The sequence below is a fragment of the Diaphorina citri genome, unplaced genomic scaffold (genome assembly GCF_000475195.1).
Source record: "Diaphorina citri unplaced genomic scaffold, Diaci psyllid genome assembly version 1.1 scaffold82, whole genome shotgun sequence".
Taxonomy (NCBI): Eukaryota; Metazoa; Arthropoda; class Insecta; order Hemiptera; family Psyllidae; genus Diaphorina; species Diaphorina citri.
In genome coordinates, this window is record NW_007377519.1 from 1 (window position 1) to 27,302 (window position 27,302).

The following is a 27,302-nucleotide window of genomic DNA, read 5'->3' on the forward strand; positions in this document are numbered from 1 at the left end:
TTCGGTAAATTTATTTTACAATACTGGCAGCTAATGTATTCTGAAATAGAAAATGTACAAGACTGTTGATAATTTACTGTGTTTCACACTGCTTTTTGACCTACAAATACGAGTAATACGTACAAGCAAGCGTGATATCAAATCCTTTAATGCCCGATCTAACCACATTACCACAGAGATTTTTCAGTTAATTCACAGTTTAGGAAATACTGGTCTGTGTAAATCAAATGGGTAACGTCAAAGAAAACCCTTAACACTGTGTTAACTCTCAGTGCCAACTCTCATATAAAAGACTTGGGTTAGATCTCAGTAGTGTAGTCGTTAGTGCGTTGGAAATTGGATCATAGGCGCTTCAAATCCAAAACAACATGTGTGGAAAGTACTTGAGTATTCAAAAAACTAAAATCAACCCACTCTTGGCTTAATCAATCAACTATATTTTCTATTTGATTAAATTTTACACTGGCTGATGAATAATTAGGGTGTGTCTTTTTACATTGACTGCCTGGTGACTGGCATAATCACAATAATTGCATTTATAGGGCTTCTCGCCCGAATGAATGCGAACATGGACGCGCATTCTTTCTCGGGTGTGCGTGTGATAGTTACAGGCAAAACATATAAATCGATAAGACCTGTCTACCCTGGCCATGATTGGACACATTTCACAATGCTCAACAATGAGTTCAGTGTTGTTCATCAGTGGCAGTCGACAAAGCCGGCAAATAAAATCTAGAAAATTAAAAGTTTCAATAAGTTCACTAAATTGAATAGTAGTTCTCTAGATCAGTTGCGTTATTAAAGTTAATAGTAAAGTAGGTATCTCTTTATTATTATTACAAATATTTTTTTTTCCATGTACCTACGTATTTTCGAAAATAGTTCTAATCTTCTGACAGAATAAAATATCAAGACTATTTGGATTTCGAATAGCATGAGATTATGTATTTTCAAGATTTGTACGTATATTTAGGAGAAAAATCCGATAGCATTATAATGTTTGTATATTTTATCTTCAGGTACAAGCATTTTTACTTTCTATGAAGACATATTTTCATTAAATATTGTGTAAGGCACCAAAGATCAACAAAATTAATTTAGTTTTATCTAACCAAAATAATTAACTAAGGATGTGTAAAAATGGGTATAAGCGTTCTCTTTTTTACAAAAGGTAAGACTGAGATCTTTGAACATTTTATCCAGATCATTTATAAATTTTAATCCCCTCTCCTAACACTCATCCTTCAACAAGTTCTATGTTATGCTTCTCTCGAATATGGGCCCTCACCATTGGCAATGTTCCACAACTAAACGAACAGAAGGAACACATATATGGTTTCTCCCCCATGTGGTCCTTCATGTGGGCTCTCATTCCAAATTTGTGGTATGTATGATACGCACAAAATATGCACGAATAATTAAACGTCCTATTTTTTCGAGGCATACTTTTGCAAAGTTTACAATGGTTAATAATGGTTTCTACTGAATTGGGCAGTTTTAACGAACAATGGCGGCAACTCATTTCAGTATCTGAAACGAAGAAGCAATGAAAAGAATAAGTAATAAAAGTGTCTACATGGTAACGTGTGTGATGATTTACCATTTTAGATCTTCGAAGTTATGACCAAACTAGGCAGTTATTCTTATTAGCACGATTGATTTGTTGATTTATTTTGATTTAAAATATAAATATCACCTAAAATAATACAAACAAGTGAACTAAAGGGCGAAGTTGATGTCTGCTTTTAGCCATCTAACCTTTAGTCTTCACAAATCTGTTATAGGTATCCGATCAACCACTAAATACAATATTGTGTCTAATCTGACAATGTTTTTTTAGGTTCGACTTTTCAGTGGCCGAATAGTCACAATGACTACATTTATATGGCTTAACTCCACTGTGTATTCGAATGTGCCTCTTCATGCTATAACTATGAGGAGTGTAATATTGGCAAGTGTAACATCTGTAGGTGAAATCGTACGAAGGTCTTTCCATAAGGTGACAGATTTTTGTGTGCTCCAACAACACATCAAGTGAAGAAGTCAGCAACAATTGACAGTATTTACACTTTAAGTCTGAAAATTAAGTTGAAACGGCAATAAATGAAATTGAGTGAGAAAATGTATTATCAAGCGTGCCGGGAGGTGCGCGAACGTCAATAGTTCGAAGCGCCGCCCGGCCTATATTAACACGAAACAGAATTTCGAGGTTTTTGGGCATTTTCACTTCAACTTTTCTCCCACTTCCCTTCAACTTTAAGCAAATTTTATTTGATATTCCTGGTAGGACATGAAAATAGATGCAAAATCTCCAAAACCCGAACTTTCTACGATTTGTTTAACCGGACCGTTCTGATAGGCTCAAAAATCTTGAAAATCGCGAAAAAAAAAAAAAAAAAAAATCTTTTTTTTTACCCGAGTCAATTAATCAAGCCTACAGCCCGTTCTACAAATGGTGGGAAGATGATTAAGGTGTCTCACACAAATGAGCTCTGATCTTGAAAATTGTCGCGACGACCTATGAACTCAAAGCGAGAAAGTTTTAGATAACACTTCAGTCGATAATTTAAGACCGATTTTAGCGTCACCCGTGTCAGGCTACGCCGAAAAAGGCCAATAAATGGATGGGTGACTTAAACATTATATTGAGAATAAAGAGAGAACGGGCTCTAGTCTTGATTTTAAAACATTACATGAAAGTAAAATCAAAAAATCAAATCAAGAATGATAATAAACTGAATATTAAACAAATTAGGTAGGTACATGTACTGGTTTTCTTGTAGGTCATTGTCATAACACATCACGGAAATGTGTTGGAGACAAGACATCATTTGATATTGGTATCACGGTGATAAATCATTTATTCTTGTGCCCCTTACTCATGTGTCTTTTCAAATTAGAGTCATCATTACCGAAGTAGTCACAATATTCACATTTAAACGGTTTCTCGCCAGTATGTAATCGCAGGTGTCTTTTCATTCTGTAATTACGAGGAGTGTAATACTGGCAACAGTAACACATGTACCTGAAATCTAACGTAGCCCTTTCCATACAATGATCTATCAAACCTAACTGGAAGTTCGGAACTAAAATCAAGAAGAAATAAGAGCACAAAACATCTAGACCAGCTGAATTATTTCGGCTTTTTCTTTTTTTAGGTATTTTGTTTCAAACAATATCGACAGGTTTGGAAAGATACTGTAAATAAGAAAATACATCATAAGTCAGAAATTAAAGAAGTATTAATTCTTCGATTATAATGAAAAGAGAAGAGTTTTGTTAAAGTTCCAGCTTAGTCAAAAGAGTCTGAGTGACGTCGACAGTTAAAGGAACTACAAGTATATTTATAATAATAATTATAATTCAGTTTTTATTGTACATAAAATTCAAACATGAATGTATACAACGTCGGTGTGTTACACTAATAGGTACTAATAATAAAACTTACTTATTTTAGTATGTATTTTTTACCATAGTTTTTATATATATTTTTTACCATGGTTTTTATTATCATTATTGTTAAATTTTATTGGGGGGGGGATAAGAAAAAACCATCCGATATTTCAATACTTGACCACATCCATCGCGATTAACGGGAAGGCCTTGTAGGTCATTGTCATAACGCATCAAGGAAATGTGTTGGAGGCAAGGCATCATTAGATATTGGTATCACCGTAATAAATCGTTTATTCTTGTGCCCCTTACTCATGTGTTTTTTCAAATTAGACTCATCATTACCGACGTAGTCACAATATATACATTTAAACGGTTTCTCGCCAGTATGTAATCGCAGGTGTCTTTTCATTCTGTAATTACGAGGAGTGTAATACTGGCAACAGTAACACATGTACCTGAAATCTATCGTAGCCCTTTCCATAGACTGACATGATTTAGTGTGATCTAACAATGAGTCCATATGATTTTGAAGTTGTTTCAAACAATATCGACAGGTTTGGAAAGATGATACTGTAAATGAGAAAATACATCATGGGTCAGAAATTTAACATTTTTTTTTTTTTTTTTTTATAAAGATACTGTAAAAGAAAAAAAACATCAAGGGGCAAAAAATTAAATTTTTTTTTTTTTTTTTTTTTTAATTATTGATTCTTCCATTATATTGAAAAGAGAAGACTTTTGTTAAAGTCTCAGCTTAGCCAAAAGAGTCTGAGTGACAACAATTAAGGAGACTACACAGTACAAGTATATTTTAGTATTTTTTACCATGCTTTTTATTAACATTATTTTAAAACGAAATATCTATCTCGTTTATCTTTGGATGATACTGTAAATAAGAAATTACATCATAAGTCAGAAATTTAACAAATTATTAGTTCTTCAATTATAATGAAAAGAGGAGAGTTTTGTTAAAGTCGAGCTTAGTCAAAAGAGTCTGACACCCATATTTATGAACAAAATGCTGGCTCTTAAGTTCGTGCTAAGCATAGTCTCAAGGCATTTGATTGGTCAATCTTGACTTGAGACTGATCTAAGAACGATCATTCTTGTTCATAAATACGAGTGTGAGAGACGTATCTCGTTTATTCTTGTGCTGCTTACTCATGTGTCTTTTTATATTAGAGTAATCATTACCGATGTGGTCACAATATTCACATTTAAACGGTTTCTCGCCAGTATGTTTTCGCAAGTGTCTTTTCATGCTATAACTATGAGGAGTGTAATACTGGCAACAGTAACACATGTACCTGAAATCTAACGTAGCCCTTTCCATAGACTGACATGATTTAGTGTGATCTAACAATGAGTCCAAACGATTTTGAAGTCGTTTCAACAGCCAATCATCAGGTGTCTACCTGATGATTGGCTGGTCTAAGGTGAGTAGAATCTGGGCGGGCGATCATGGTAAAGTCGGATATGCTTCTTCAAATTCGAGTTTTTTGAACATCTATAATCACAATGTATACAATTGAATGGTTCCACGCCGGTGTGTTGAACAATGTGATTTCTCATATTGGTGCTCAAATAAGTGTGATAATCGCAGAGAAAACACATGTAATTGTGTTCCTTGTCAGGTCGAATCATGAGAAGACAAAATTTGCAATGCTCCAATAAAAATATTGAGTCATTAGGAGGAAGAAAACGATGACAATATGAACACACGAACTCTGAAAAAGGAATTATAAATGAATGAGTGGAAGAACTTGTACAATACGGATAGAGGGACAAAGGAGAGAAATTTAATGATAAAGATAAACATGGGAAATATGAGTTACCTCTCATGTCGGCCACTCACCCTCAGCAATATTTTTACCTGTGACAAACCATAAAATAGATATCTGATAAAATAACGATAACAATTTATTAATTAACAACAATAACAATAAAATGAATGTTCGATCAATACTTTTTCTTATTGACAGTAAACTCACTTTCGATGCCAACACTTTTACACAACTTTGAATCATGCTTTTGTTTAAGATGCTTTGCGAGAGAATTTCTGTTCTTGAAGTAACACATACATTGGGGGCACTTCATTCGTTTCCCGCAAAGGTGCAAGGATAAGATGTGTCGCTTCATATGCCCGTGATGATCACTGTGGTAGTCACATGCAAAGCAAACGTATCTGGATTTGATTATTTCCATAGAGTCACATGTTCTAGTGTGAAGCATAATGGACGCTATATCACCCTCCAGAGGTGAACAGCAGTACATGCATGAGGTTTCTAAAATGAAGCAGATTGAATATGAGGATTCCTTTACAGACCTTGACATTCTAACCCTGATGAATTCTTAGTGGACTTGTTTATGATTTATTTATCTTTTAAAAGAGCTGAAATATCTCTAGCTGGTTACCTGATAACAATTTTATTCATATGTATGCTATGTAAAAGATAACACAATATACATATGTAGGCGAGGCCGGTCGCTGGGGGTGAGGAGAGCTTTTGTTGAGTAGGTCGTTGATCTCACCGCCTTCCGGAATCTCCATTGCCTACGAATTTATTTACACTACACTAGGAATTATTAATAATAAGATATATGCGGATTTGAAAGATAAACAGTTTATTGATATGAAAAGGATGAAGTAACAATTAAATCTAAGAGGCACTAATGATAACGATATTACAAGAGAAAGGCTAACTGTGGGCAAACGCGTAAAGGAGAGGAGGAGACTCCCTGGCCGTACGTTACTTATCACACACTGAGTTCTGAGCAGGTTTGATTCTGATACAAGACTGAGACCAATCCCTGATCTCTCGCTGGACCTTGATACTCGGTCTCCTTAGTTTCCTTCCTAACCACTAGGGGAATGTCTGCACTCGTGATAACGGCTATGGGTGCATCCTAGGCGATCCATGGTGTGGATATCTCTCCTTCCCGTTGCCCACACGGCCAGCCCTGACATCTCGAGGTCCTCCTCGAGGAATGGATGTGCTCAATAAAATTACTCATTGATCATGCTGTCCCAGGCTGATCTCGGACCGGGAGGTGTTGATTGGAAGAAGCTGTAACATAGCCATGTCGAGGTGCAGTTAGTGTCTTACCAAGAGACATGTTTGCCCACCCCTGAGGGTGTAGGCACTTGTACTATACCAGGGAGGACGTGCGTTAAGCAATGTCGCTATATTTTTAGTCATCCGATTAGATGCTTATGATTGTTACGATGGGACGCAATACACTTGCGCGCGAGGGTCACGTTTTCTTCAACGTTTGTGGTGTACCTTAACATGGGCACGATAATAACTAAGTCTTTATATTTTGTGAGGGTAATTAATTTCTGTTTGCTAGAAACAAAATAAAAGGGGGCTTGTACTGCGTAAATGCTGGGTTTCACTTCCCTAGGGTTTTGACACTAACCCGTTTGTCTCAAAGGTGCTAATACTCTGAAATGACCGCAGCTCAAGGAATTTCTACCCATCTGAACTCCCGATAACAAATGAGGGTGGGCGGACGTGGACGTGTGGGTGTATACCGCTCGAGATGATTCCATCTGAGTATCTCACTCGAAATCATCTCATACTGAGCATACCCGGCGCGTCGAGTCGGACATTCCTCTGATAACGGTTGTTCGAGTTTTCCTCGCTCTGGCTGAAATGGTCAAGACTCAAGCTAGGTGTAATGCAATATCATGATTATTGACATTGTTATTCTGGAATGCGCAAAAATGTTTCTCACATTGTTCACAATTGGAATGTCATGATTATCGACATTGTTATTCTGAAATACGTACGCGAAAATGTTTCTCACATTGTTGGCAATTGGAATGTCATGATTATCGACATTGTTATTCTGAAATACGTACGCGAAAATGTTTCTCACATTGTTGGCAATTGGAATGTCATGATTATCGACATTGTTATTCTGAAATACGTACGCGAAAATGTTTCTCACATTGTTGGCAATTGGAATGTCATGATTATCGACATTGTTATTCTGAAATACGTACGCGAAAATGTTTCTCACATTGTTGGCAATTGGAATGTCATGATTATCGACATTGTTATTCTGAAATACGTACGCGAAAATGTTTCTCACATTGTTGGCAATTGGAATGTCATGATTATCGACATTGTTATTCTGAAATACGTACGCGAAAATGTTTCTCACATTGTTGGCAATTGGAATGTCATGATTATCGACATTGTTATTCTGAAATACGTACGCGAAAATGTTTCTCACGTTGTTCGCAATTGGAATGTCATGATTATCGACATTGTTATCCTGAAATACGTACGTGAAAATGTTTCTCACATTGTTGGCAATTGGAATGTCATGATTATCGACATTGTTATTCTGAAATGGGTACGCGAAAATGTTTCTCACATTGTTCGCAATTGGAATGTCATGATTATCGACATTGTTATTCTGAAATAGGAACGCGAAAATGTTTCTCACATTGTTCGCAATTGCAATGTCATGATTATCGACATTGTTATTCTGAAATAGGTACGCGAAAATGTTTCTCACATTGTTCGCAATTGCAATGTCATGATTATCGACATTGTCATTCTGAAATAGGTACGCGAAAATGTTTCTCACATTGTTCGCAATTGCAATGTCATGATTATCGACATTGCTATTCTGAAATGGGTACGCGAAAATGTTTCTCACATTGTTCGCAATTGCAATGTCATGATTATCGACATTGCTATTCTGAAATGGGTACGCGAAAATGTTTCTCACATTGTTCGCAATTGCAATGTCATGATTATCGACATTGCTATTCTGAAATGGGTACGCGAAAATGTTTCTCACATTGTTCGCAATTGCAATGTCATGATTATCGACATTGTTATTCTGAAATAGGTACGCGAAAATGTTTCTCACATTGTTCGCAATTGCAATGTCATGATTATCGACATTGTTATTCTGAAATACGTACGCGAAAATGTTTCTCACATTGTTGGCAATTGGAATGTCATGATTATCGACATTGTTATTCTGAAATACGTACGCGAAAATGTTTCTCACATTGTTGGCAATTGGAATGTCATGATTATCGACATTGTTATTCTGAAATACGTACGCGAAAATGTTTCTCACATTGTTGGCAATTGGAATGTCATGATTATCGACATTGTTATTCTGAAATACGTACGCGAAAATGTTTCTCACATTGTTGGCAATTGGAATGTCATGATTATCGACATTGTTATTCTGAAATACGTACGCGAAAATGTTTCTCACATTGTTGGCAATTGGAATGTCATGATTATCGACATTGTTATTCTGAAATACGTACGCGAAAATGTTTCTCACATTGTTGGCAATTGGAATGTCATGATTATCGACATTGTTATTCTGAAATACGTACGCGAAAATGTTTCTCACATTGTTGGCAATTGGAATGTCATGATTATCGACATTGTTATTCTGAAATACGTACGCGAAAATGTTTCTCACATTGTTGGCAATTGGAATGTCATGATTATCGACATTGTTATTCTGAAATACGTACGCGAAAATGTTTCTCACATTGTTGGCAATTGGAATGTCATGATTATCGACATTGTTATTCTGAAATACGTACGCGAAAATGTTTCTCACATTGTTGGCAATTGGAATGTCATGATTATCGACATTGTTATTCTGAAATACGTACGCGAAAATGTTTCTCACATTGTTGGCAATTGGAATGTCATGATTATCGACATTGTTATTCTGAAATACGTACGCGAAAATGTTTCTCACATTGTTGGCAATTGGAATGTCATGATTATCGACATTGTTATTCTGAAATACGTACGCGAAAATGTTTCTCACATTGTTGGCAATTGGAATGTCATGATTATCGACATTGTTATTCTGAAATACGTACGCGAAAATGTTTCTCACATTGTTGGCAATTGGAATGTCATGATTATCGACATTGTTATTCTGAAATACGTACGCGAAAATGTTTCTCACATTGTTGGCAATTGGAATGTCATGATTATCGACATTGTTATTCTGAAATACGTACGCGAAAATGTTTCTCACATTGTTGGCAATTGGAATGTCATGATTATCGACATTGTTATTCTGAAATACGTACGCGAAAATGTTTCTCACATTGTTGGCAATTGGAATGTCATGATTATCGACATTGTTATTCTGAAATACGTACGCGAAAATGTTTCTCACATTGTTGGCAATTGGAATGTCATGATTATCGACATTGTTATTCTGAAATACGTACGCGAAAATGTTTCTCACATTGTTGGCAATTGGAATGTCATGATTATCGACATTGTTATTCTGAAATACGTACGCGAAAATGTTTCTCACATTGTTGGCAATTGGAATGTCATGATTATCGACATTGTTATTCTGAAATACGTACGCGAAAATGTTTCTCACATTGTTGGCAATTGGAATGTCATGATTATCGACATTGTTATTCTGAAATACGTACGCGAAAATGTTTCTCACATTGTTGGCAATTGGAATGTCATGATTATCGACATTGTTATTCTGAAATACGTACGCGAAAATGTTTCTCACATTGTTGGCAATTGGAATGTCATGATTATCGACATTGTTATTCTGAAATACGTACGCGAAAATGTTTCTCACATTGTTGGCAATTGGAATGTCATGATTATCGACATTGTTATTCTGAAATACGTACGCGAAAATGTTTCTCACATTGTTGGCAATTGGAATGTCATGATTATCGACATTGTTATTCTGAAATACGTACGCGAAAATGTTTCTCACATTGTTGGCAATTGGAATGTCATGATTATCGACATTGTTATTCTGAAATACGTACGCGAAAATGTTTCTCACATTGTTGGCAATTGGAATGTCATGATTATCGACATTGTTATTCTGAAATACGTACGCGAAAATGTTTCTCACATTGTTGGCAATTGGAATGTCATGATTATCGACATTGTTATTCTGAAATACGTACGCGAAAATGTTTCTCACATTGTTGGCAATTGGAATGTCATGATTATCGACATTGTTATTCTGAAATACGTACGCGAAAATGTTTCTCACATTGTTGGCAATTGGAATGTCATGATTATCGACATTGTTATTCTGAAATACGTACGCGAAAATGTTTCTCACATTGTTGGCAATTGGAATGTCATGATTATCGACATTGTTATTCTGAAATACGTACGCGAAAATGTTTCTCACATTGTTGGCAATTGGAATGTCATGATTATCGACATTGTTATTCTGAAATACGTACGCGAAAATGTTTCTCACATTGTTGGCAATTGGAATGTCATGATTATCGACATTGTTATTCTGAAATACGTACGCGAAAATGTTTCTCACATTGTTGGCAATTGGAATGTCATGATTATCGACATTGTTATTCTGAAATACGTACGCGAAAATGTTTCTCACATTGTTGGCAATTGGAATGTCATGATTATCGACATTGTTATCTGCACTCGTGATAACGGCTATGGGTGCATCCTAGGCGATCCATGGTGTGGATATCTCTCCTTCCCGTTGCCCACACATATATTTAATTTAACAATAAAATAAACTATTCATTATTTAACACATTCAATAAATATTCTAATACAAAACAGCTTGATATTTTATATTCTCACCAATACGAAACAAACAATAGAGAATATTTTATTTTGCTTTGATTGGTTAAATAAGAGATAATATCCTAATATCCTTGTTCCTCCTGAAACCAAAAATCAACTTTAACCAGTGTAAATCAAGTCCGGAATGGGCAGATCATCTACGCTGTTTATCAAATGAACTTTCGTCAAATGAGTTTGTAAATAGCTTTTTCGTCGGAACAAATTTTTGCAAACAGGACACATAAATGGTTTCTCGCCCGTGTGACCTCGGAAGTGGTTTTTCATGTGTGCATTTCTGTACGTATGATAAGAGCACCACAAACATATATACTTGAAACTCTTGTCAATTCTGGCCACAGCTGGGCAGACTCTCGAGTGACATATGCGCATTTCTTCATCGTGAGGAATTTCCTTTAAGCAATGTCGGCAATAAAAGTCTGAAAATTCGGAAAAGTCAGTGAAACAAATTCGAGCACTTAAAATCTGCCTTTTAGCCTCTGAGATATCCGAAATCACGTATTGTAGATATTATAAAACCAACGATACTTTTTATGTATCCCACTCATTACATCTCATTACGCTCAAAATTTATTAATTAAAGATATCCAATATTTATGAAAATAAATAAATAAAAGTAAGGTATCAACAAAATGATGAAAGACATACAGGAGAACGTACCTAAAAGACAGTAATCGAACACGGACTTTCAAATGATTCTTAGAATGTTACATCACTGAAGGGGAATGTATTATAAGAATAATAATAATAATAATAATAATAATAATAATAAAAGAGTGGAGGTATCAATTACAGCATCCAATCCTCACTGCTGTAATTGAAGACTGAAAAATTAGATAATTGGTGGATGTGTCCATTTCACTATCCATTTCTCACTTCTGGAACTAGTGCAACTGAAGAATGAAAACTATAGAAAATTAGTGGATGTCCCAATTTCACCATCCATTTCTCACTGCTGTAACTGGAATAAAATTTGGCGTGGTATATTAAACGGGGAATATTTGTGACAATAGTTCTACATACTGTACTCCTAACACGGGAATTTCGTCAGAGAAGACCTCCATTTAAATGTAATGTATCCTGCCATAAATCCCTTTCCATGTCACTAGACAACTGTAGAAGATGAATGCCGAATTCTCTTGTGAGTCTGCAAATCAGACGGCGCTGAAGATTTATAATCACAGAATTCACATTGGAATGGTTTTTCACCCAAGTGTCGCCTAATATGTCTCAACATATTGTGATTATTATTTGTGTGATATTCACATGTGAAGCACATATAGTTGTACGATACCCCTAACCTTTCCATTGCAAAACAAGTTTTACAATGATGCAGTAAAATCTCAGCATTTTTTGTCAATAACTTGCAACAGTAAACGCATAGAATGACTTCTGAAATCCAACGGAAAGAAACAATATTTTAATTCATTAAATTGTAAGAACCAACCTCAGTTATGTTGTGGTTAGCACAGTTGACAACGGGATACATAAAATTTGGCGTGGTATATTAAACGGGGAATATTTGTGACAATAGTTCTACATACTGTACTCCTAACACGGGAATTTCGTCAGAGAAGACCTCCATTTAAATGTAATGTATCCTGCCATAAATCCCTTTCCATGTCACTAGACAACTGTAGAAGATGAATGCCGAATTCTCTTGTGAGTCTGCAAATCAGACGGCGCTGAAGATTTATAATCACAGAATTCACATTGGAATGGTTTTTCACCCAAGTGTCGCCTAATATGTCTCAACATATTGTGATTATTATTTGTGTGATATTCACATGTGAAGCACATATAGTTGTATGATACCCCTAACCTTTCCATTGCAAAACAACTTTTACAATGATGCAGTAGAATCTCAGCATTCTTTGTCAAATACTTGCAACAGTAAACGCATGGAATGACTTCTGAAATTTAACGGAAAGAAACAATATATTTATTAAAATAGTAAGAACTAACCTCAGTAATGTTGTGGTTAGCAGAGTTGACAACGGGATAAATAAAATTTAGCGGAGTCTATTAATCGGGGAATATTTGTGACAGATAGTAATGTTCATTTTTATTAACGATTAAAGTTAAAATGCTTCTTACATTTCACTTACTGAGGATGGTTCTTACAATGAAGGCGGAAAACATTTTTTTCCTTCCTTTCGTATAGTATTTGCTCATTTGACCAACTTCTTCAGGAACATTTTCTATCTAGCAGTACCTACTTAAGGTCATGTTTTAGTGAAATAACCATTCTTATCTCCTGAACGAGCTTTTTCGTATATTGAAAGTTTTGTAAGCACAGTACGTGACATGATTGACTATGATTTAGTTGAAATTTTGCACTATTTGTAAAAATAATAAATAGGTTATTCAGCTGGAAAAACAACGCTACTTGATACGTCTCCTGATGGGTGCAACAGTCCTACATACTGGACTCCACACACGGGCATTTCTTCAGAAAAGACAGCCTATTTAAATGTAATAAAATGTACGCTGCTATAAATTGCTTCCATGTCACTAGACAACTGTAGAACATGAATGTCGAATCCTCTTGTGCGTCTGCAAATCAGATGGTGCTGAAGATTTATAATCACAGAATTCACATTGGAATGGTTTTTCACCCAAGTGACGCCTAATATGTTTCAACATATCATTCTTCTTGTATGTGTGATATTCACAAAAACAACACATGTATGTATCGAGTTTACTTGATCTTTCCATAGCGAGACAAGACCTAGAGTGATTTACTAGATACTGAGCACTCTTTATCAAAGCCATTTGACAGTATGTGCATGAGATTCTTTCTGAAATCAAATGGAAACTGTTGATAATAACTATTATTAAATAGGAACATAAAGAGCCCTTCTATAAAGAGGCAGGTGACGAAATAAACAAATACTAGTGCTAATAATAATTTGATTCAGTATAGTGACATGATTTACTAGGATCTGAGAGCATGGCATTGCATCAGGCCAAGTTCAAGTAAGCACATCTCTGTATCATAAAACGAACCGATTCAACATTTCCTTTTTAAATTAGTACTGTTCGTAAGAAATAAATAACAGCAACTAAATGATATTTGGTGAAAAATTCCTGATCTCATACGAATGGCATTTTAATGTTTGATAGCAATGATGAAAAAAGAGAGATATCATCAAAGAACAATAGAAGACGCATGGCGGATTTTCTCGTGAGATCTCACATTGGATGTTTCTGCAGATTTGTAATCAAAGTACCAAAATTTAAATAGCTTTTCTCCCAAATGTCTAAATATATGTTTTATCATGCTGCCTTTCTGGAGTGAATGATATTCACATGTGGAGCACATGTAATTATACCCGCTGCTTAATCTATTCATTGCATAACAAGTTTTACTGTGAAGCAATAAAAGAAGCGGCAGAAAGAACGGACGGTTTTCAAAATCATGCTACGGAGTCAATTTTCAAGCCAGAGTAGTGATTTTTCTTTTAAAATGTACAAAACATTATTACTTTTCAGAATATCTGGTCACTTTTTAGTCCGTCCTTCCTTTATTATTACAATAGTAATAAAAAGGTATAAGGGACGGACTATTGTATTCGCCTCGGTGTCGTCTCTGCAATATGAGCAGAAAAATGGCCGTTCACCTAGATGAATTCTAAAGTGTCGATTTATTGCGGAGCTGTGTTCGGTATGATATGGACATAAAGGACAGATGAACTTGTAATTTTCGATTTATTTTTTTTTTTAAATTTATTTATTAAATTTAACATTATTTTCAATAAGTAGAACAAAAGCACACAGTGCACATCTCAGAGGTTTTATGTCGAGGTTTTAAGGGTCCGTTCACACATCGTCACATAAATTTCCTTCATCCCATCTTTTTTTTCTATGTCTTTTGTATTTTTTTTCTTTTTTTTCACTTAGCGCTTACTTCTTTTTACCCCTCGAAAAAGTGTATTTTACCCCTCGGGGGGTAAATACCCCCAGGTTGGGAACCAATGCACTAGGGTAATGTCACGACTCATTGATTATTGGTTTGCAACTTTTAACAAAGGTCTGAAATTAACGAATGACTAGTCAGATAAAATAGATCGTGTAATCATAGCCGCCTTAGCACGACGGAGGAATTCACTAGCCGAAATGATCTCGAAAGTCAAACTCTCCATACTGCTCCACGTGACGATGTTGCATATGTCGTCGACACGCAAACAAACTCGATGACTTGTAAGTACAAAACTTACACACGTATGGTTTCTCTTTGGTGTGTTTTCGTGTGTGCATGATGAGCGATGTCCGTTGTCCGAAATTGAGCGGACAAAATTCACATTTATACGGTTTCTCTCCCGTGTGTTTCCGAACGTGAATGCTCATGTGACTGCGGTGGTAGGTGTGATGATCGCAGGCGAAACATACATAGAGAAACGATTTGTCTGTTCGCACGACGGCCTCGCATTGCTTGCAGTGGTCGAGAATATCCCGCGCTTTGGTGGTCAGTTGTTTCCGACAATGGCAACAAAACGGGTCCAATGTGTCTGAAAAAGGAAAGTTCAGTATTGATGGGCACTATTAAACAAGAATAGGTGAATATTAGGATGGTTCCCAATTTGTCTTCACCTCATTAATATGGTTACGAAAAGTATCCGTTAATAAAAGGTAATGTTATTCGAAGTGACAAATTTATACCATTTTGAGATTGATACTGCCGAGTAGCAGGTACATTTTCATTTGAAATACTACAATGAAAAGATATAAAATTATCACAACCACTATACCTTTGTTGATATAAAAAAAGATTCCAAATACAAGGTACAATAAGGTACATAATGAGTAATAATTATTTCATTGTAAAAATATGTATAAAATCTGGCATTAAAATACGCTTAATTTGAAGATAAATCATTGGAACAAGAATATTAAAAGGTACTATGAAAATAATAAATAGGTACGTAATAATAATAATATTAACATTCGTGATAAATTGATAAAATATAAATATAACAAAGTATATAGGCACTAACCCGATGGCAAACTCAAAACCGAGCTGATTAGAAAAGATCGACACGAAACTTAAAGAAAGAAAGATGAAACAATATAAACAATTAATCAGTGTTTTGTTGAGAGAATGAAAATAAAATCAAGCCCTCTAACACCTACAATTAAGCGTGCCGGGAGGCGCGCGAACGTCAAGAGTTCGAAGCGCCGCCCGGTCCTAAATAACATGAACATTTTAACTATGAAAATAACAATGAGAAAATTGTGGAGTAAATTCACAATTTTGGTGGATAAGTGCTTCCTATTTTGACAACATACATACAAAAACTAATGGGCTGTTATTCCTACCAACAATTCAAGAGGGCAGCAACAGACAGAAATGGTTGGCTACACCGACAAGGCATTGCCTTCAGAACATTATGATGAAGTGCCTTCTCTACAAATAATTTTACACAAATGGCATCACTCATACAAAGTCAATCATGGAACTTGTCGAATAAAAGTGGCCATATTTATTGACCCAGCAGAGCGTATGTACTTTATCGAATAAAAATCGCCACATTTACTCCCCCAGCAGTGTGTCCGCATGTAAAATTTTATGCCGATTTAACGACGATTGTTCCACGTAGCCTTTATTGCACAACTGACAGCGGAATGGTTTATCCCCAATATGTGCACATATGTGTCGTTTCATGTGACTCCTTTGACTTGTCGAATGGTATGTACCTTATCGAATAAAAATCGCCACATTTACTCCCCCAGCAGTGTGTCCGCATGTAAAATTTTATGCCGATTCAACGACGATTGTTCCACGTAACCTTTATTGCACAACTGACAGCGGAATGGTTTATCCCCAATATGTGCACATATGTGTCGTTTCATGTGACTCCTTTGACTTGTCGAATATTTGCAGGAGTAACACATGTACAGGCGTTTGAAGTCTGGACGGTCACTTCGCTCACAAATCAGACTATGGTCAAGTAGAATGTCCGTGCGTCTCAGAAGGTGTTTCCGACAGTGTTGGCAAATTAACTCTGAAAGAAGAAGAATGTGAATGGTAGTAAAAGGATCATTTCGTGTGTGAATTATATTCTTAATCCCTTCATATTAAAAAATAATAATAATAATGTACCTAAGCATTCTTTATCAAAGGTGAATGACAATAAATGCATGGAATAAGTTCTGAAATTTAATATAGTAGGTTTGTTAGGGAAGGAAAAATGGGAAAGAGAAAGTTGCTATATTGTATTATATCACAACGGGACATCTGGTTCTAAGCTATGTTAAGAAGTTCTTTCATTTCAATACGGAAAAATGATAACAGTTCGCTTTTTTGACCCCTAAGCGTCCATTTTTGTTTAGGACTATTGCACTGTGCCTTCCGCTGTAAAAAATGTAATAAGTCACTTTCAATATCACGAGAGATCTGGACGGTCACTTCGCTCACAAATCAGACTATGGTCAAGTAGAACGTCCGTGCGTCTCAGAAGGTGTTTCCGACAGTGTTGGCAAATTAACTCTGAAAGAAGAAGAATTAGAATGGTTAGTAAAAGGATCATCTCGTGTGTGAATTATATTCCTAATCCCTTCATGATTTAAAACAATAATAATAATAATAAAAAAAAAAACACATTTGATAAATAAAATCAAATCTTAAAACTAATGTATCTAATGTAACTTGTGAGCTAATGTTTGTACACACATCTACATAATTATGTATTTATTATATCGCTTGATAAAAAGCAGAGTCCAGTGGTAACGCGCTTGCTTGCCATGCAGAAGGTCCCGGGTTCGAATCCCACCATCGACAAAAATTTGTACTCGTTTTTTGATTGCAAATATTTCAACGGGTTACTTTCTGGTGTTCTCGTGTTGACCCAGCACCTAAATGGGAAGTATTGTGTCTCTTCTCGCCCATCTGATGAGAGGCATACTACGGGATGGGCATGCTACGACACAGACCACAAGCGTCCAATGTAGCAGTTGTTTCATCGCTACGAAAAAAAAACGGGGGGGAAACACTCATCTTTAAAAAAAAAAAAAAAAAAAAAAAAAAGGATGGGCATGCTACGACACAGACCACAAGCGTCCAATGTAGCAGTTGTTTCATCGCTACGAAATAAAAGCGGTGGTGAAACACTCATCTTTTTTTTTTTTTTTAAAAAAAAAAAAAAAGAGGATAGTCAGGTGAGATCAAAGGAAACGTTTTCTGAATAAATTCTAAAGGAGATATCATTTGGTTTTATAAAACAAGTCGAGACTATTATTTTCTGTCTGACCATCATGGCGAATTAAAATGTGTTTCTTCAAATTCGACTGATCACTGAAAGAGCGGGTGCAAATCGAACATCGATATGGTTTTTCCCCCGTGTGCTTTCGAATATGAGTGGTGACATGTCCGGAGTACTTCGTGTGATAATTACAAGAAAAACAAACGTATGTGTAAGTTGAGTCCAGTCTGGAGACGTAGGAACAAGTTTTGCAATGTCTCTTTAATACACGGCTGTCCTGTGAAAGACAAGCGTGACAATGGACACAGCGAATGAATGAACCTGAAATATTATCGGAAATTAACATTCTTCATAGTATGTTAGATAGAGAGAGAGAGAGAGAAAAAAAAAAAAAAAAAAAAAAAAAAAAAAAAAAAAAAAAAAAAACACACAAATTGTATGGCAGGTGATAAAGATCTTCTCACATCACAATTACTATTATATTGTGATATGTGACAATCCTTGTTTTAGAATTAAATGTTCATAGTACACACATTTTTAGGATAATCAATAAAACATTTTTCTTTTTTGCACGATTAGGCCGAGTAATTATGATGTAATAAATAGTGAGTTTTTAAGTTCCCATTAGTAGAGGATCGATATGAACATGAGACACATTTATATGGCTTAGCACCCAAGTGTTTCCTTACATGAAACCTAATGTTGGTACACTTGTAGGTGTGGTATTCGCATTTGTAACACATAAACAAGTAGCTTTTGTCTGGCCTCGGCATAAAGCGACATGTTTTAGCGTGGGAAACCAAAACATCTTCCTCGTTTTGTAATGTTGTATGGCAATAAATACACAAAGTATCTGAAATAATAAGAATGTACATTATACAGTGTCTGAAATTGAAAATTCTGAAGGACAATTGTGGTAAATCACAGATGTAATATTGAAAGAGTACGCCTCTCTGTAGCAAATAAATTTAAGTTTTAATGTTGATAGCGGTTTTTGGGATGGAAACAAAATACGCCTAACTTTCACTAATATTCATCACCCATCATTTACCATGACGTATTTTTTCATGTGTTTTTAAATTTGTTACACCCGAAGAGCTGTAGTCACACTGTGAACATTTATATGGCTTCTCACCCAAATGTTTCCGGACATGTCTTAGCATATTGTGATTATTGTTTGTGTGATATTCACATGTGAAGCACATATAGTTGTACGATACCCCTAACCTTTCCATTGCAAAACAAGTTTTACAATGATGCAGTAAAATCTCAGCATTTTTTGTCAATAACTTGCAACAGTAAACGCATAGAATGACTTCTGAAATCCAACGGAAAGAAACAATATTTTAATTCATTAAATTGTAAGAACCAACCTCAGTTATGTTGTGGTTAGCACAGTTGACAACGGGATACATAAAATTTGGCGTGGTATATTAAACGGGGAATATTTGTGACAATAGTTCTACATACTGTACTCCTAACACGGGAATTTCGTCAGAGAAGACCTCCATTTAAATGTAATGTATCCTGCCATAAATCCCTTTCCATGTCACTAGACAACTGTAGAAGATGAATGCCGAATTCTCTTGTGAGTCTGCAAATCAGACGGCGCTGAAGATTTATAATCACAGAATTCACATTGGAATGGTTTTTCACCCAAGTGTCGCCTAATATGTCTCAACATATTGTGATTATTATTTGTGTGATATTCACATGTGAAGCACATATAGTTGTATGATACCCCTAACCTTTCCATTGCAAAACAACTTTTACAATGATGCAGTAGAATCTCAGCATTCTTTGTCAAATACTTGCAACAGTAAACGCATGGAATGACTTCTGAAATTTAACGGAAAGAAACAATATATTTATTAAAATAGTAAGAACTAACCTCAGTAATGTTGTGGTTAGCAGAGTTGACAACGGGATAAATAAAATTTAGCGGAGTCTATTAATCGGGGAATATTTGTGACAGATAGTAATGTTCATTTTTATTAACGATTAAAGTTAAAATGCTTCTTACATTTCACTTACTGAGGATGGTTCTTACAATGAAGGCGGAAAACATTTTTTTCCTTCCTTTCGTATAGTATTTGCTCATTTGACCAACTTCTTCAGGAACATTTTCTATCTAGCAGTACCTACTTAAGGTCATGTTTTAGTGAAATAACCATTCTTATCTCCTGAACGAGCTTTTTCGTATATTGAAAGTTTTGTAAGCACAGTACGTGACATGATTGACTATGATTTAGTTGAAATTTTGCACTATTTGTAAAAATAATAAATAGGTTATTCAGCTGGAAAAACAACGCTACTTGATACGTCTCCTGATGGGTGCAACAGTCCTACATACTGGACTCCACACACGGGCATTTCTTCAGAAAAGACAGCCTATTTAAATGTAATAAAATGTACGCTGCTATAAATTGCTTCCATGTCACTAGACAACTGTAGAACATGAATGTCGAATCCTCTTGTGCGTCTGCAAATCAGATGGTGCTGAAGATTTATAATCACAGAATTCACATTGGAATGGTTTTTCACCCAAGTGACGCCTAATATGTTTCAACATATCATTCTTCTTGTATGTGTGATATTCACAAAAACAACACATGTATGTATCGAGTTTACTTGATCTTTCCATAGCGAGACAAGACCTAGAGTGATTTACTAGATACTGAGCACTCTTTATCAAAGCCATTTGACAGTATGTGCATGAGATTCTTTCTGAAATCAAATGGAAACTGTTGATAATAACTATTATTAAATAGGAACATAAAGAGCCCTTCTATAAAGAGGCAGGTGACGAAATAAACAAATACTAGTGCTAATAATAATTTGATTCAGTATAGTGACATGATTTACTAGGATCTGAGAGCATGGTATTGCATCAGGCCAAGTTCAAGTAAGCACATCTGTTTATCATTAAATGAACCGATTCAACATTTCCTTTTTAAATTAGCACTTTTCGTAAGAAATAAATAACAGCAACTAAATGATATTTGGTGAAAAATTCCTGATCTCATACGAATGGCATTTTAATGTTTGATAGCAATGATATAATTTTACTCAAATTTCAAATTTAATTAAAAAAGACCAAGAAGAAAAATACAGTAAATACGAAAAGACTCATTAAAAATGATATGTACCTGAAGGAGAAATTCCAGAAATGACAAAAGCAGAACTCGAGCAATGAAAGATTAAGAATTGAGCAAAGTCAGATTTTCATGACCCCTAAGCGTCCATTTTTGTTTAGGACTATTGCACTGTGCCTTCCGCTGTAAAAAATGTAATAAGTCACTTTCAATATCACGAGAGAATAATGGAAGATGAATGACGAATTCTCTTGTGAGACGTCAAATCAGATAGTGCTGAAGATTTATAATGACAGTATTGACATTGGAATGGTTTTTCGCCCAAATGTCGCCTAATATGTTTCAGCATATGTGTTCTTATATTTGTATGATAACGACAGGTAAAGCACACATAATTATAATAACTGTTAATCCTATCGATGGCGTCACAGGATTTACTATGATCCAGTAAGAGATCCGTATCCTTTTCGAGAAGTGCATGACAGTAAGCGCACAAAATGACCTCTGTAAATTAGGAAGAAGTTTTCATTTTCAATAGAAAAAAAGAGTATTTAAAATAAAATCATATCATAATAATTCATATCCGGTTTTTTTTTTAATTATCTTCAAAATCTAAAACGAGAACAACCAGATTTAGAACGTAAAAACCCAATAAAAAGGCCATCTTAAGGATGGTTCTATTCCGGTCTGAACACGCGGTTTTTTTCTTAAGAAATTTTGGAGCACAGGTCTCCTCCTTTCAGGAAAACTTGCGCTTTATTCAAGGATCAGAATGAGACCTTTTTTGCCTTTTTACCCCAAGTCCTTCCCTGCGAAATAACAACTTGACTACCTGAAAAACAGACATGATGCTAGAAAACTGCTATTTAATTTTTTTTTTATATATTTAAAAATTGTAATTGTAACAAATTCAATTATGCACGCTTGTACAAATCAAATTAAACAGCTAATATCATAGCCACACTCGATGCAAGCGGACAAGAACTTTGATCAAAAAAGTCTTTGCTTCCAATGTTGTTGAAACTTGACCTCAATTTTCTATAAACTTTTTCCGATCTTTGGTAAAAACAGTACGAGTATTTCATCTTGTTTCTAAAAAATGGTCCCCTTGGTACATTGAATGACGCGACATTTCATGGGTTTTCAGGTGGGACCTATCCCTACACCGATAGCTACAGAAGGAACATTTAAATGGTTTCTCGTCCAGATGTTTTCTAACGTGTCTCATCATGTTATGATTGTTATACGTATGATATGTACAGGCCCAGCAAACGTAATTGAACGACTTATCATGTCGAGGCATGAGTTCACAGGTTCTACAATGATTGATCAACACGTCGGAATCCTTTCTCAATACATGATTACAGTGGACACAATTAACATCTGAAATCGCAAAACAAGCGGACATGCATATTGAAAAAACTCTTTCAGGTAATGTAAATTTCTAGCTCACGAAAAGGATACCCAAAATGGTACATGTAAATGGAGTTACTATGTAAATTATGTATAACATATCAGTGTCACTATACGAAAATAATTTTTCAAGGAATAAATCTGAAATACATAATTTTCAATAAATAGCGAATGAAATATATTTTACTAATAAATAGAAGAAGCGAATAGTAAGAAAACTATGGAAAAAATGACTAGATTACAAATTATGATAAGTACCTAATTTACTTAAGTCCGGGGTTAGGAATTTAAGAGAGCAGAAAATCAACATTGTAGTATCATCTAAAATCATCCCAGATAACTTTAAGAATAAAAATAAAATAATAAAACATATCCTCTAAAGTCCCAAGGACTTTTTGGGTTTGGTAAATGTCCCCAATTTTGGACACTGGGCCTTTAGAGGATATGACATGGCACGAAAAAGAGTGATTTTCATGACTGCTATAATTTCAGTAGCTAATTTTTCCATCTGATTGACTCATCAGTACCAAATTGAAACTAAAACTCTAAAACTTGATATTCTTATAATGAGTCCGAATGTGCAGTTTCAAATTTGAGACGTCCCTCGATCGATGCTCACAGTACGGACATTTATAAGGTTTCTCTCCCGTGTGAACATGGAAATGCTTTATCATATTGTGATTGCTGTACGAATGATAATCACACGCGAAACATACATACTTGAAATTCTTGTCGGGTCTCCATGTCCCTTCACATTCTTTGGAATGTTCAATCAAGAGATTCGAAGTGCTTTCAAGGGATATGAGACAATGCTTGCAAGTCAGGTAGGTTAAATCTGAAAATTTAATTCAAAATTTTGGACTCTTAGACTTAGATTACAAGGAATGAAAATTAAAACAAAACTTTTTTTATATACTTTTAAATACCAGTAGATAACTGACTGAGGAGCAAGCCATAAATACAGGTATATCACAACAATTAGTTCGAAAAAAGTACCAAGTCGTTTTCTCACAATCTCATCATTACCATTCCTTACTAGGTATCGCCAGTTTTCTATTATGTACATCAAATGTATCACCTTCTCCCAGAAAAAATAAATAAAAGGTTTGTTTCAGGGGAAAAAAATATCTAAAAAGGATGAATAATATTCTAATGAGCCAGCCTAGTTAGCTTGGTTGGTAGCGCAACTGCCTTGTAAGCGCCAGGCCGCGGGTTCGATTCCCGCCCGGGGCGCATTTTTTCTTGATGGGATAATGTTCGTTCTCGGAACGGCTGGCTTTTTCCTATCCTGTCTTCCTCGGGACGATAAGACCTTAGCAGTTACAGTTCACTCTGTCAAACCTGTTAAAAAATCTAATGATGTCTCTCAAAATGCCTCGTCAAATTGCCAGGATAACTGGTCTTGAACGGGCAATGAGTACATTCATGTGGTTTCACTCCGGTATGCTTTCCTATGTGTCTCAGTATGTCAACTCCGGATCGAGCACAGTAACCACATATTAGGCATGGGTAGTTATAGTTACTTTTAACACGAGGTATATCCCGGCATAATTTACAATGGTCCAAAATTTCGTCCCTAGAGTCACAGCGTAATATTGCCCGACAGTAACTACATTGCAAAAAATCTGAAATAAGCAAAAATAGTTCGATATAATTTTACTCAAATTTCAAATTTAATCAAAAAAGACCAAGAAGAAAAATACAGTAAATACGAAAAGACTCATTAAAAATAATATGTACCTGAAGGAGAAATTCCAGAAATGACAAAAGCAGAACTCGAGCAATGAAAGATTAAGAATTGAGCAAAGTCAGATTTTCATCACTACCATGCCTATTTAAGAAGTGCTTTTTCAGATTAGATTTGTCATTTGTTTTATAATCACACAGGTCACAATCATATGGTTTCTCTCCCGTATGCACGCGACTATGTCGCAGTAAACCAGACCTCGTGGTAAAGCACGAGTTGCAAAATGAGCAGAAAAATGGCCGTTTACCTAGATGAATTCTAAAGTGTCGATTTATTGCGGAGCTGTGTTCGGTATGATATGGACATAAAGGACAGATGAACTTGTAATTTTCGTCAGGCCGTTGGAGTAGAACACAAATTTTACTATGACGAAGCATTATTTTGACATCTGCATAAAGCTTAAGAGCGCAATATTGACAGTACAAGTCTGAAAATAAGACACATTTTAAATTTTGGTTATCGGCCACTTTTAATGTAGCTATTAAAACGGAAACAATCATGCATTTGGTGAACCGGCAGTTTTTTTTTTTTTTAGTTTTGCAATTCGAACAAGATGTTGGAAAATTTGGTCCGATTTTGATGAAATTCTGGACAAATCTTCAACACAAGGCACAAGGGAAATTTTTACATTCTATTATTATATGTATAGCGGAGCTATAGGTACTAGCCATGAGAAAGTATTGGAATCGGTCCAAATTTTTTCATTAAACTTTGGGTTGAGTGAATTCTACAGTTTACTGAACTACTAGCCAATAAGTGGAAAATGAAAACATCATAAAACTTATTTATGTATAAAAATCAGAAAATGGTATAATTAGTATAAATATATTAATTAGATATGTTTTCTTAAAAAAAGTACCCAATATACATATCCAAAAAAGTGGCATTGAAATATAACATATAACACAACATCATAATATTATGTACATGTACATAAAAATAATTTCAGAATAAAATATTAAAGACGATTTTGGTATTGGTAAATCAGAGTAATATTGCTTGATTGCTTAATGTTCAAGTTTTCAGAGACAGTGACAATGAACTCGGAGAACTAGGTACTAAGGACTTACAGAAAATATGTAAAGATAAGAAGAATTCAAAGAACAAAAATAACCACCTACACAATAAATACTTTACACTTTTTTTTTTCTCAAAATAAGTTTAAACTGCCAAAGTTTTATTTTCAGTGTCAAGCTTTATATAGGGTATCCCAATAAGAACGCAAGATCTCAAAATAAGTTTAAACTGCCAAAGTTTTATTTTCAGTGTCAAGCTTTATATAGGGTATCCCAATAAGAACGCAAGATTTGAAAGGGTCATTATTTTGTTATGACTTCTTTTATCCAGCGCAATCTTTGACATAATGATTGTAAAAATATCAAATTTAGTCATCATAGAGTCCTAAACTGTTCAACAACACATTAGCACAATAAAATCGACACATTATCACTTTTACGCGAGAAATTTCCTAGTGAAAATCGTGTCATTTTCCGTTTTGGTGAGGAGAAATGGCCTCCTTGATTATGTAATTTACCCCCCTAGACTTCTTTCTGGGAGGGTATCTAAAGTCACAGGTTTATACAAACAAACCCACAAGCACTGAAGCATTGAAAGGTGAAATTGAAAGTTGCATCAACGAGATACAGCCTGATTTCCTCGAATTATTCATCGAAAATTTTGTCAAAAGGGAACGAATGTACCATCAAAGTCGAGGAGGTTATTTGTTTGATTATTGTTCCATACAAAATTTCAGACTGTTTACTTCTCCAATCATCCAAGAAGTCCATTTTTTCCACGGAGAACCATACTTTATTAGACAATCAAATCTTGTGCTCTTATTGGGATATCCTTTACTTTCTGTGGACGTCAAGTGACTTTCTATTACACTATGGGAAGTGGATCCTAAAATATTTATTTACATCCATCCTTCCCTATTAAGACATTGAAAAATAAGTCGACTTAACATTTCTGGTTAAGTTCGTCATCAGAGTGCAATAGAAAGGTAAAAAGCTGGCATTATTCATGTTGAGCTTTTCATCAAGTAGGCAAAGAATTAGACCCTAAATATGGTAACATTGAATTAATTGAAATTTACAACAAAATACTAGCATGGTCAAAACGTCTCCTAGACAGCTCAAATGTATCTTAACCTTTTAGGTTGGCAAAAGAATTCACGCAAATAAAACGTAATAACTGCGAGCTTAAAAGATAGTGTTTATTATGTCGATATGTACATAATATAAACTTGATAATAATTTTTTGATTTCACCTCCTATAAATTTACATGGAAAAGAAAACATACAAATTAGTGCAAATAGATTGCTATTGTTCAGCTTTTGGAAACCGTCATATTTGATAAAATATCACTCGATAACTCAGTATTGTGTATCATAACCATGTGAGTTTTTAAATGTTGTTTTTGAGCAGTTTTAAAGTCACAAATTGTACACATGAATGGTTTCTCACCCGTATGAATTCTGAGATGAACTCTCATGTTGTCTCTTTTATGAGAATAATACGTACAAGCGACACACATGTATTTGTGAAATTTGTCGCGGAATCCAGTGAACACGCATAACCTACAGTGCTCTAGAAGTTCTATGGAATTCGATGGCAACAATTCTTTGCAGAATTGACAAAAATTGGTCGTTCCAGAGAATTTGAGATACTTGTTTGAGCTTGCTGCTGAAACAAAAGAAATCAAATGCGTCCAAAAGGACATATTAATTGATAAAGTCGAGAGGTTCAATTTTATTGAATATTTATGTTCTTTTAAGATTTTTTTTTTATAGTTTTACAAGGGCTTATAAATGGTCCTGATAAAATA

At 35.0% G+C, this 27,302-nt stretch overlaps 4 protein-coding genes across 4 annotated transcripts; all 4 read right to left on the bottom strand.

The window, feature by feature from the left end:
- Positions 1-346: 346 nt before the first annotated feature.
- Positions 347-3,999, bottom strand: LOC113473103 (zinc finger protein 513-like). The gene is made up of 3 exons (XM_026832853.1): positions 3,852-3,999; positions 2,860-3,025; positions 347-781 (listed from the first exon to the last, which is right to left on the bottom strand). The coding sequence occupies exons 1-3, from the start codon at positions 3,914-3,916 to the stop codon at positions 458-460; spliced, it is 555 nt and encodes a 184-aa protein (XP_026688654.1). The 5' UTR covers positions 3,917-3,999; the 3' UTR covers positions 347-457.
- Positions 4,000-12,075: 8,076 nt separating this feature from the next.
- On the bottom strand, positions 12,076-13,929 carry LOC113473049 (zinc finger protein 271-like). The gene is made up of 4 exons (XM_026832815.1): positions 13,539-13,929; positions 13,127-13,223; positions 12,646-12,931; positions 12,076-12,436 (listed from the first exon to the last, which is right to left on the bottom strand). Exons 1-4 carry the CDS (start codon positions 13,791-13,793, stop codon positions 12,124-12,126), a joined length of 951 nt encoding a protein of 316 aa, XP_026688616.1. The 5' UTR covers positions 13,794-13,929; the 3' UTR covers positions 12,076-12,123.
- A 986-nt stretch (positions 13,930-14,915) lies between these two features.
- LOC108254188 (zinc finger protein 271-like) lies at positions 14,916-20,642 on the bottom strand. The gene is made up of 5 exons (XM_026832819.1): positions 19,774-20,642; positions 19,267-19,564; positions 18,227-18,569; positions 16,742-17,023; positions 14,916-15,529 (listed from the first exon to the last, which is right to left on the bottom strand). Exons 1-5 carry the CDS (start codon positions 19,974-19,976, stop codon positions 15,129-15,131), a joined length of 1,527 nt encoding a protein of 508 aa, XP_026688620.1. The 5' UTR covers positions 19,977-20,642; the 3' UTR covers positions 14,916-15,128.
- Positions 20,643-22,882: 2,240 nt separating this feature from the next.
- On the bottom strand, positions 22,883-26,969 carry LOC108254191 (zinc finger protein 660-like). The gene is made up of 3 exons (XM_026832821.1): positions 26,942-26,969; positions 24,252-24,353; positions 22,883-23,563 (listed from the first exon to the last, which is right to left on the bottom strand). The coding sequence occupies exons 1-3, from the start codon at positions 26,967-26,969 to the stop codon at positions 23,274-23,276; spliced, it is 420 nt and encodes a 139-aa protein (XP_026688622.1). The 3' UTR covers positions 22,883-23,273.
- Positions 26,970-27,302: the final 333 nt, after the last annotated feature.

Coding starts and splice junctions, on each gene's coding strand:
- LOC113473103 (XM_026832853.1), bottom strand. CDS start 3,916: ATGGACTCATTGTTAGATCACACTAAATCATGTCAGTCTATGGAAAGG. Junction 3,026..3,851: donor AGGGCTACGATAGATTTCAG/GTACATGTGTTA, acceptor GTTAGATTTCAG/GTACATGTGTTACTGTTGCC. Junction 782..2,859: donor GTAAGGGGCACAAGAATAAA/TGATTTATCACC, acceptor CAACTGATCTAG/AGAACTACTATTCAATTTAG.
- LOC108254191 (XM_026832821.1), bottom strand. CDS start 26,969: ATGAGAGTTCATCTCAGAATTCATACGG. Junction 24,354..26,941: donor TCATCTCAGAATTCATACGG/GTGAGAAACCAT, acceptor TGCTTATTTCAG/ATTTTTTGCAATGTAGTTAC. Junction 23,564..24,251: donor GGATATACCTCGTGTTAAAA/GTAACTATAACT, acceptor TTAAATTTTCAG/ATTTAACCTACCTGACTTGC.
- LOC108254188 (XM_026832819.1), bottom strand. CDS start 19,976: ATGGAAAGGTTAGGGGTATCATACAACTATATGTGCTTCACATGTGAA. Junction 19,565..19,773: donor TCATCTTCTACAGTTGTCTA/GTGACATGGAAA, acceptor AATGAATTAAAA/TATTGTTTCTTTCCGTTGGA. Junction 15,530..16,741: donor GGACACACTGCTGGGGGAGT/AAATGTGGCGAT, acceptor TTCCTTTTTCAG/ACACATTGGACCCGTTTTGT.
- LOC113473049 (XM_026832815.1), bottom strand. CDS start 13,793: ATGGCTTTGATAAAGAGTGCTCAGTATCTAGTAAATCACTCTAGGTCT. Junction 13,224..13,538: donor GACATTCATGTTCTACAGTT/GTCTAGTGACAT, acceptor AGGTACTGCTAG/ATAGAAAATGTTCCTGAAGA. Junction 12,437..12,645: donor TCATCTTCTACAGTTGTCTA/GTGACATGGAAA, acceptor AATGAATTAAAA/TATTGTTTCTTTCCGTTGGA.